Source organism: Salvelinus alpinus, chromosome 3, assembly GCF_045679555.1.
Source record: "Salvelinus alpinus chromosome 3, SLU_Salpinus.1, whole genome shotgun sequence".
Lineage (NCBI taxonomy): Eukaryota > Metazoa > Chordata > Actinopteri > Salmoniformes > Salmonidae > Salvelinus > Salvelinus alpinus.
Window position 1 is genome coordinate 49,109,300 of NC_092088.1, and position 12,043 is coordinate 49,121,342.

Here is a 12,043-nt window from a genome sequence, read left to right on the forward strand (position 1 = left end):
CTGACATTTTTTCCCTTTAGCGCTACGACTACGGAAACGTTTGTAATGACCTGTCAAACACAACCCGGTAATGGCAGAAATTGGCTCTATGGAATACATTGTTGTACCACTGAATCGAAAATAATGCTTTGTCAGGGATTTAATGCACCTTCTCAACATTTACATCACAAGAAAGAGAAGAAGGGTAACTTTATTTTGACGGCTGTTCATTTTTTGTGGAATTGAAAAAAAGTAATAATTTAATACAGTTAAAATGTTTACAAATTAGATGCGCTGAAATGAAAGCAACTTCCAAAAATGGACACTCGGATTACAGTGATATTATCACTGATCTTGCAAACAATGTAAAGTATGTTTAAATGTTATCTAGAGCTAAGTGTGTTAACCTTTAATCCGATGGCATCCTGCTACTGACACACTTGTTGAATTATGCAAGAGAACGTGACAACAACAGTAAATAATGATGCAGTCTAGACAGCGCAGGTGAGTGCAGGTAGGGTAGACAGAGCAAGTGTTTGGTGGTTGCAGCCTTGTCCCACATCTTTATGTTAATTTATTCATATATGCTAACACAGTTGGCACGTTTATGCAAATTTGCCATGTGTCATTTTACACACACAAATGTAAACACCTGATACTATATCAAAATGCATATACGAGTGCATTCAACAGTAGTAGTTATTATAATTATTTTTTAAAACCTTTTAACAATTTTGATGACCGTTGCTAAGGGGATACGTAGTCTCAACACAGGGGATTTCTCTTTTTGGGTCTTCAAACAGATACAGAGGGCAGCATAGGTTAGAAATTGGGGTTATACAATCTATATGCAGGGTCCCCACAACTTATAGTCAAGGCTATGTAGTCAATACATAGGGGCTGCACAGGTAATACACAGAGTTTACACATACTACTCAAGAAACAGACTCTTACTGCCAAAGCCTCATTAGAGTTAGTGGTGTTGTACAGTGCTATAGGGGGGGTAGGACTAGTGTCTACACTACTCTAATGCATTGTTGGAAGCCCAGAGCACCACTGAGCCAAGTACCAACAAAGTGTTAGTTTGGCAGCGCCACTGAGGGAATGGGCCAAGGGCATGTAAGGTTTTAAACTCAACCTAAAAGTGTGAGTGCTGTAAGGTGTAAAAGGCATGCCTGGAGTAATACCTAATGGTGTACTGTATGTTACTAGTGGTCTAGTGAGAGTTAGTAGAGTACTATTGGTTGACACTGGAAGTGGTTCTACCTTCTTGCTGGCTACATATCTTAATGGGATAGTGCGAGATTTTGGCAAGTAAGCCCTTTTTCTACTTACCAAGAGGCAGACGAACACATGGATACCATTTTATGTCTCTGCATGCAGTTTGAAGGAAGTTCAAGGTTGTTTCGGCGAGCTGTTTCTTACTAGCGTTAGCACAATGACTGGAAGTCTATAGGTACAGCTAGTTTGCGCTAGTTGACACAGGAGTGAAAATTCATTCCTGTCCCGTCTTGTCCTGTCAATTACTTTCCTGTACAATCCTGATCCCGCTACAGTTCTATAACCCCAGAACTTTCCTTTACCTTTCCAATAAAAATCACTCCCGTCCTGTCCTGCGCTCATTTTTGCGCGCAGAAATATGTAGGTTATTGTGTTTGTTTAGGAAGTAAGCCGATTGAAAATGACTTCAGTTATGCAATATGCGACTGTGATATGTGGTTGTCTTACCTATCTTAGTTAAATGCACTGACTGTAAGACTAAGTCGATCTGGATAAAAGAGCGCATTCTAAATGACCTAAATATAGATTGATTAAGCTGGAGGATGAGGACTGAGACCCCAGTCAGATGGTCTGCTCAGCATCCGCCTACAGCTGAGCACTGCGCACATAAACTCAGCAAAAAAAGAAATGTCCCATTTTTAGGACCCTGTCTTTCAAAGATAATTCGTAAAATCAAAATAACTTCACAGATCTTCATTGTAAAAGGTTTAAACACTGTTTCCCATGCTTGTTCAATGAACCATAAACAATTATTGAACATGCACCTGTGGAACGGTCGTTAAGGCACTAACAGCCAAGGTCACAGTTAAGAAAACTTAGGACACTAAAGAGGCCTTTCTACTGACTCTGAAAAACACCAAAAGAAAGATGCCCAGGGTCCCTGCCCATCTGCGTGAACCTGCCTTAGGCATGCTGCAAGGAGGCATGAGGACTGCAGATGTGGCCAGGGCAATAAATTGACATGTCTGTACTGTGAGACGCCTAGGACAGCGCTACAGGGAGGCAGGATGAACAGCTGATTGTCCTTGCAGTGGCAGACCACGTGTAACAACACCTGCACAGGATCGGTACATTCAAACATCACACCTGCGGGGCAGGTACAGGATGGCATCAACAACTGCCCGAGTTACACCAGGAACGCACAATCCCTCCATCAGTGCTCAGCCTGTCCGCAATAGGCTGAGAGAGGCTGGACTGAGGGCTTGTAGGCCTGTTGTAAGGCAGGTTCTCACCAGACATCACCGGCAACAACGCCTATGGGCACAAACCCACCGTTGCTAGACCAGACAGGACTGGTAAAAAGTGCTCTTCACTGACAAGTCGCGGTTTTGTCTCACCAGGGGTGATTGTCGGATTCGCGTTTATCGTCGAAGGAATGAGCATTACACCGAGGCCTGTACTCTGGAGTGGGATCGATTTGGAGGTGGAGGGTCCGTCATGGTCTGGGGCGGTGTGACACAGCATCATCGGACTGAGCTTGTTGTCATTGCAGGCAATCTCAATACTGTGCGTTACAGGGAAGACATCCTCCTTCCTCATGTGATACCCTTCCTGCATGCTAATCCTTACATGACCCTCCAGCATGACAATGTTACCAGCCATACTGCTCGTTCTGTGCGTGATTTCCTGCAAGACAGGAATGTCAGTGTTCTGCCATGGCCAGCGAAGAGCCCGGATCTCAATCCCATTGAGCACGTCTGGGACCTGTTGGATCGGAGGGTGAGGGCTAGGGCCATTCCCCCCCAGAAATGTCCGGGAACTTGCAGGTGCCTTGGTGGAAGAGTGGGGTAACATCTCACAGCAAGAACTGGCAAATCTGGTGCAGTCCATGAGGAGGCGATGCACTGCAGTACTTAATGCAGCTGGTGGCCACACCAGATACTGACTGTTACTTTTGACCCCCCCCCCTTGTTCAGGGACACATTATTCAATTTCTATTAGTCACATGTCTGTGGAACTTGTTCAGTTTATGTCTCAGTTGTTGAGTCTTGTTATGTTCATACAAATATTTACACATGTTAAGTTTTCTGAAAATAAACGCAGTTGACAGTGAGAGAACGTTTCTTTTTTGGCTGAGTTCATGAACATTTACAACACATTAACATTTACAACACATTAACATTTACAACACATTAACATTTACAACACATTAACATTTACAACACATTAACATTTACAACACATTAACATTTACAACACATTAACATTTACAACACATTCACATTCACAACACATGAACATTTACAACACATTAACATTTACAACACATTAACATTCACAACACATTAACATTTACAACACATTAACATTCACAACACATTAACATTTACAACACATGAACATTTACAACACATGAACATTCACAACACATGAACATTTACAACACTTTAACATTCACAAGACATTAACATTTACAACACATTAACATTTACAACACATTAACATTTACAACACATTAACATTCACAACACCTTAACAACACATTAACATTCACAACACATTAACAGTTACAACACATTAACATTCACAACACATTAACATTTACAACACCTTAACATTTACAACACATTAACATTTACAACACCTTAACATTTACAACACATTAACATTTACAACACATTAACATTTACAACACCTTAACATTCACAACACATTAACATTCACAACACATTAACAGTTACAACACATTAACATTTACAACACATTAACTGTAACGGCAGTCTAGGTCTTCCTCCTCCTCGGACGAGGAGAGGCGACAAGGATCGGAGGACCAATGTGCAGCGTGGTAAGTTTCCATGATTTAATATACACGAAGACAAGACACTATACAAAATAACAAACGAACTAACCGTCACAGTCCCGTGTGGCACAAACACTGACACAGGAAACAACCACCCACAAAATCCCAACACAAAACAAGCCACCTATATATGATTCTCAATCAGGGACAACGATTGACAGCTGCCTCTGATTGAGAACCATATTAGGCCGAACACAGAAACAGACAAACTAGACACACAACATAGAATGCCCACCCAGCTCACGTCCTGACTAACACTAAAACAAGCAAAACACATAAGCACTATGGTCAGGACGTGACATTAACATTCACAACACATTAACATTTACAACACATGAACATTCACAACACATTAACATTTACAACACATTAACATTTACAACACATTAACATTCACAACACATTAACATTCACAACACATTAACATTCACAACACATTAACATTCACAACACATTAACATTCACAACACATTAACATTCACAACACATGAACATTTACAACATATTAACATTTACAACACATTAACATTCACAACACATTAACAACACTTTAACATTTACAACACTTTAACATTTACAACACTTTAACATTTACAACACATTAACATTCACAACACAGTTACAACACTTTAACATTTACAACACATTAACATTTACACCACTTTAACATTTACAACACATTAACATTTACACCACTTTAACATTTACAACACTTTAACATTTACAACACTTTAACATTTACAACACTTTAACATTTACAACACTTTAACATTTACAACACATTAACATTTACAACACTTTAACATTTACAACACTTTAACATTGACTACATGAACATAATTATATATGTTTTAAACTTGAGTTGCAGTACTGCATAAGTATTTCACTCTTCACCTCAGATGGCACGGGTTCAGTTAACCTTTTGGCAATAGGGGGAGCTGTTAGCATTATTGTTTTTTTTACATTTCCAAATTAAACTGCCTCGTACTCAATTCTTGATCGTACAATATGCATATTATTGTTATTATTGGATAGAAAACAGTCTATAGTTTCTATAGGAGTTGAAATTTTGTCTCTGAGTGGTACAGAACAATTTCTACAGCACTTTTCATGACAGGGTTCAGATTTCAGAAATTTTTACCTCTGATCTGGGGTCTGTTTATAAGGCCACAGTGAATGCTATGAAGAAACCGACACTACCTACGTCTTCCTCTGGGTGTCTGTACGTCATCACGTTTTCAATGAACTCGATGGGACGTTCACAGCCATTATAAATGACAAAAATGTACAGAGACCCCTCTTTCTCAACGTGCGCCTCAAGCGTGAAGGCCATCGGACCTGCCTCGTTCCAAATCGTTTTCTAACCAGCAGTATTTCTCCGGTCATGTTTTCAGTCGTTATAGTTGTTAAAAACATCATAATGTAGTGAATTTTAACCGTTTTATATCAATTTATATCCGTTTAGTGCGATTCTGAGGAATTTATTTGTCGTGCACTTTCTAGCTTTGGGAACGTTTCGCGGTCTCGGTCGTTGTTAGTGGACATTTCGAAGGACAGAGGACATCTATCGACCAAAAGACGTTTATAACATAGAAAGGATACATTGCCCAAGAATATGATGGAAGATCAGCTCAAAGTAAGCAATATTTAATATGATAAACCGTGTTTCTGTCGAAATATTTTAAACGCATACATCGCCATTTTGTTTGGTATAGCTTCACTTGGCCAACCCTGTATTGAAAAGTAAGGATAATTTTAAAAATGTAAATCAGCGGTTGCATTAAGAACTAATTTGTCTTTCGATTCCTGTCAACCCTGTATTTTTTAGTCAAGTATATGATTAGCTTTTAATTAAACTAGATCACTCTGATAGATGACGTCAGACATATTGAGGCTTGATTTCCTAGTATTTTCATTGTGTAACCACGGTTTTGTATGGCTAAATATGCACCTTTTCGAACAAACTGTATATGTATGTTGTAAAATGATGTTACAGGAGTGTCATCGGAAGAATTCTGAGAAGGTTAGTGAAAAAATTAATATCTTTTGGCGGTGGTTGCGTTATAGCGCTCTTTGGCTGGAATCGATGCTCTGGTAACGTTGGAACATGTAGTATGCTAACTTATCGATTTATTGTGTTTTCGCTGAAAAACGCTTAGAAAATCTGAAATATGGTCTGAAATCACAAGAACTGGGTCTTTCCATTGCTATGCTTTGTCTATTTTTATGAAATGTTTTATGATGAGTAAATTGGTCATACACGTTGCTCTATCTAGTAATTCTAGTGGATTTGTGATGGTCGGTGCAATTGTAAACTGTGATTTCTACCTGAAATATGCACTTTTTTCTAACAAAAACTATCCTATACCATGAATATGTTATCAGACTGTCATCTGATGGTTTTTTTTATAGGTTATTGGCTATCAATATCTTAGTTGAGCCGAATTGGTGATAGCACCTGAAGGAGTAAGAAACTGATGGAGTTAGAATAGTGGTGTATTTTGCTAACGTGTTTAGCTAATAGATTTACATATTTTGTCTTCCCTGTAAAACATTTTAAAAATCTGAAATGGTGGCTTTATTCACAAGATCTGTATCTTTCATCTGGTGTCTTGGACTTGTGATTTAATGATATTTAGATGCTACTATCTACTTCTGAAGCTATGCTATCTATGCTAATCAGTGTGTGGGGGGTGGGGGGTGCTCCCGGATCCGGGTTTCTGAGGCTGTAAAAGTTAAATATGCCAACAATTGGTCTTGACTGTAAAGTTGTTGGGAATAGAGCAGCAGTTGTCCCGCTCTCCGGTTGGTGGCCTATTTGATTAAACTGCAGCATATTTTACAAGCAGTTTACTCCATCAAATTTAGCTAAAACATCGCTCTTTCCTTGGCTCTAATGTCAATGTTAGTGTTGGGTCCTTGGCTGCAACAAGACGTTGCAATTCCTCTATTAAAAGCTTCATCATTTAGCCTCCTGATGTAGGTTAGCCTATAGTGACTGGCACGAACTGGAGATACTGTAAGAATGAGAGTGAGCCGGGGAAGGGGAAACATTACCTTTTTTTCTTTAGCTCCCACCAGCCTCCACTGATTTTTATTGAGCAAAACTATATTAGGCCTAGCCTACACAGTTGTTGTTTTTTTATGAAATGCTCTACACATGAACAGGTACTGCCTGTTCCTGTGGACTGTTGATCCTGTTCCACCTTGTCCCGAACTTGACTCTAGAACTTGACTCCCATTCCTGCCAGAATCCTGCAGGAGTCCTGTTCCTGTGTTAACCTCTAGCTTGCGCTAACACTAGTTAGCAACTTTCTTCCAACTGCATGCAGAGACATAATAATGGTATCCATGAGTTCATTTGACTCCCACTAAGTAGAAAAAGGGCTTAATTACCAAAATCTCACACTATCCCTTTAAGGTCTTAATGAGTCACATTCCTGCATCTACACCTCGGAGCCCTGTAATAAAGACCGTGATACTGTCAAAATGCTGCAAAAGTTCTGGGTGCAAATGGAGTTCACTAAACCACATACTGTATGTCTTCACAGAAAGAGGAAACACTCACCACTTTCTCCTCCTGTTGTCAGCATCCAGGTGCCATATGAGAGAGAAATAAACAGAGATGGAGGGAAATAGGGAAAGAGAGAAAAGGGGAGATGAGGACACATCTAGAAAATTGCTTAAACCTACTTGAGAGCACACACCTTATGGTGACAGAGGTGTTTTCATCCAAATCAAAATGAGGTTATCCACAAACTTCCTCAACAGCAGCACAAGCCTGATTGATTATGAGTTGAGGTGGTGGAGGTGTGTGTGTGGGGGGGGGGGGGGGGGGGGGTGTGGCTCAACAGGTAGGTAATCCCTGTTTAAAAGCCCCCCACAACTATCTCCCCTCTCTCACACACAGTGGCCTCTCCACACTGTGCTCATTAGGGCTACCTAATTAGAATGCATGATGTGTGTGTGTGTGTGGTGGGGGGTAATTAAATATCACACTGTGGGTGGCCGGGTGGGCTTCCTGCATGGAGCCCCCAGAACTCCACTGTGTCTCTAGCCCCGGCACGATCCCCGGGGGGAACACAGAGGTTCCCCTGTACCCAGGCCCTGTCGAGTTCCAAATTAACCTTTACCAGCCTCTACCTGGGTAACACACTGCTGCAGTCCACCCTAACCCCCCCCCCCCCCCCCCAACACACACACACACACTCTGCGGCTAATCTGGCCCAGCACCTTTCCTCCACCTGAGCACAAACACTTAGACTACACATTATCAGTGAAAGTGGAGTAAACAGGGGGGCAAGTGTTTGTGCGTGCGCGCGTGCGTGTGTGTATACATTGCCTTACATTGTTGGAGCGCAGGGACACCCTCCCCCCGCAGCGGGCACAGAACTTGATCTGGCAGTAGGAGCAGAGGTTGCCACAGCCATCAGCGAATTTGGTCTTGTGGCAGATGCCACAGGTAGGCGCGTCGTCCCGATGCTGGCCCGTGGTGGTCTGCCGACGCGTCTCCTCCCCCACCCGCCGCACCGTCTCCCTGTAGCTGGACAACTGCTGCTGGATACCTCTGAGAGAACAGGAGGGAAAGGAAAGGTGCACAGGTAGCTAACGTTACACACTTTAACACCTTAAAGCATTTGAAGCATTAATTCTCCCAGCATGCATTGTCTTCACACATCTTCACATAATCGGATGAAAACCTGATAACTTCATTTTTGCCAAAATGTAATCAAAATCGATTCCGAAGTTTCATAATTATACATTCGTTAATGGGACAATAAGGCCGTTTTTTTTCTCCATTTCCTGAAAAGTTCCCGGTTTTGGAGAATCCGACCGTGACTATATGATACAGTACGTACATATTGCATGACATATAATAAAGACTTAATACAGATAACAGATGTTTAAAAAGTATATGAATCTGTCAGCGCACTGCACACAGAGCACCCTGTTTGATTTCCTTCTAACATTCTGTCTGTCTCGCAACTGCGCCCACCTGACACTGCTGAACCAGACCAACGTATGAGACAGGATGCAACACGTTATACTATAGATGCATTTATATGGAATCTTGTAAACCGCCATTGGCTATTAGGAATGCTTATAGTATTGTTAGTAATACATATTACCACCTATGTATGTTTTATGAATGCATCTGTATGTCATTTATAAATGCTATTAATATGAGCTATTTTCAAATGCTTATAGTCAAGGTACATTTGTTGTAACGTGATAATAGGCAGTATACAGTTGTAGATACAGTACATCCATAATCAATTATAAACACATTTAGTCAGAAACAAATACAGAGCAGATAGTAGCTTCCAAAATACTGTAACATTCAAATACTATAGGTAGAGTTAGATGTATTATCTTTACTTACAGACAGGGTGTCAATGGTGTAGCCTCCTCCCCCATAAAACCAGCCTTAAAAACTGCAATTCCCAAGAGGACAGGGGGTCACAAACAACTGACTGCATCAAACATCCAAAAGGCCTTAGGCTAAATATCCACATTCTTCACTCTACTACTGGTGTCACAAAACAAACTATTCCCCTATCATACCTTCAAACACATCCTCCTCCCTGGACTATCCCACCAACAGTGACATCCCTGTATTCCTGTATCTTATCCCTGTAAATACACACACTTCAACACACACTCACTCACACCCGCACTCGCACTTACACACACACACACACACACACGCACTCGCACTCGCACTTACACACACACACACACACACACACACACACACACACACACACACACACACACACACACACACACACACACACACACACACACACACACACACACACACACACACACACACACACACACACACACACAAAAATACAAAACCACTTCCCATCCCATGCCGTCTTCCTCGCAGTGCCCCGGGCCTAATCTCTGGTATCTATTGGCCCTAAAGGTCAGACAGGGGGCACCTGCTGCTTTGTCTCCTCAGGGTTCATATCCTCAGCTCCATGACTCTCACGTAATCACACTGTCACAAGCCCCGTTTCCAATACTTAGGCCCGGTTTGAATAATTTATAAATGCATCCTTCCTTACTCCCCTCTGAGGTAACCCCCGCTTAAACGCAGTTGAATAGGTGAGAGTATGGATTCATAACATTCCTTTCACCAATCAATTACGGGAAGGAGATGAGTGAAGGAAGCTATCTCCAACTATTGGACTCAAGCCGACTCAACTACTCTGGCGAACTCTCGCTCAGCTGGGTAAACTTTCAACTTAAATCTCCATTAGATTGTGCAACACTGTTGAATGTTTTTGAGCGATAAATGAAAAACATCTTGAAGAGTGAACAGAGATGAAGAGAGAGAAATAGAGCGAGAAATGTGTATTTATGAGGTGATCTGAGAGAGCGCTCATCTTTCAAGATTCAGGAGAGACTGTCTGACAGGTGCTCATTAAGAAAAGCTAGAAGACACAGATGCATAAATGAGATACAAGGTTAAACCAAAGTGAGCCCAAGCTTTACTTCTACCAGAACAAACACACACAAATGAACACAAAGACACACATGCACACAACGCAAACAGAGAGACACACACACACACTTCCCTTTGCGTCACACCATTCAGAACTTTCTCTCTTTTAAGAAATAAAAATAATCCCTTTGTGAAATGCAAATTAGTCCAAGTGTGTTTTTAAACAAATCGGGCCAACAATTCAATCTGGGGAAACAACATTAGCATAAAGCATCACATATAACAATTAAGCCATGCAACACTAGAGAGCGTGCTGAGACTACTGTAGCTACAACAAAGTGTACTGTACAGCACTGTATGCACACCTGTAAACACACACAGCAAATAGGCATACTGAGAATGGAGATTTCAAATGGGCTTACTTGGGGGATATGTTCATGTAGGTGGCAAGATCTATCTCGCTGCCTCGAGAATGAATGAGAGTGAATGGTGTGGCTGTTCACACAGTCCTGTGCAGTGGAGCTCGATCATTTCCCCAGTCCTCTCCAACGGAGGGGGAGGTAGTCAAAGAAAGCCTTTAGAAGGCGTGACATGATGTGACAGACGTGAAAAGCCAGTAGTATCTCAGCCAAGGACAAACGTCCCGCGGACACACACACACGCTGTCCCCCATTTCATCAAGCCCTGGCAGGATGGCCCTGGTCCCTATAAACAGCGCTAGTTGTAAATCCTCCAACACACATGTCGTGACGTTGTATTAGTTAATGTGACGACTGTTGCTCATCGAATGATTAAATCAAATCAAATCAAATCAAATTTTATTAGTCACATACACATGGTTAGCAGATGTTAATGCGAGTGTAGCGAAATGCTTGTGCTTCTAGTTCCGACAATGCAGTAATAACAACAAGTAATCTAACCTAACAATTCCACAACTACTACCTTATACACACAAGTGTAAAGGGATTAAAGGGTTCTAATTGCGTGGATTAGATGAATCAAGCAATTATTAACTCATTAATCTGGGGCACCATGGGAAAATTAGTTTTATTGAGTTTCTATTTCCCAAATTAACTCAAAGAATATCAGAATATCGATTTTACAACAGTCGCTAATTAATCAGTTTCCTCTACAATCTCATTCTGAACGTTGCATAATCCGGGATTCTGCACGGACCCGGGTCCCACCATTGAGTTCGTACCACACCAATCTTAGTTGATTATTTATTTACTAGAAAGCTAAAATGATGATAAAATATACACATACACAAAACACAGTCTAGGCTATTGATTAGAACTTAGTATAACGGGCCAACACACTATGGCGCGTGTTACCCAAAATGGGGATTTAAAAGAGAGAGAAAAAGAGAAAGTACATGAGAGAAATATACATTTGGGTGCATTTGTCAGCTATGCTTATTTTAACCCTAGCCTTGCCCCGAACTGCCGCTCTTATGGATCAGAATATAATGATGTAATTACGTGTTGGAGGTCTCAGAGGGGAAGCTCCGCGTGGGTCGTTTAGGC

General features: G+C 41.3%; 1 protein-coding gene across 10 annotated transcripts in view; it reads right to left on the reverse strand.

Moving 5' to 3' along the window:
• Positions 1-12,043, reverse strand: part of LOC139570867 (regulating synaptic membrane exocytosis protein 1-like) — an 85,405-nt gene that overhangs the window by 43,885 nt on the left and 29,477 nt on the right. For all 10 annotated transcript variants that reach the window (XM_071393154.1, XM_071393164.1, XM_071393162.1 and 7 more), the window contains exon 3: positions 8,408-8,627. In XM_071393154.1, coding sequence (XP_071249255.1) covers positions 8,408-8,627 — 220 coding nt within the window. The remainder of the gene's footprint in view (positions 1-8,407; positions 8,628-12,043) is intronic.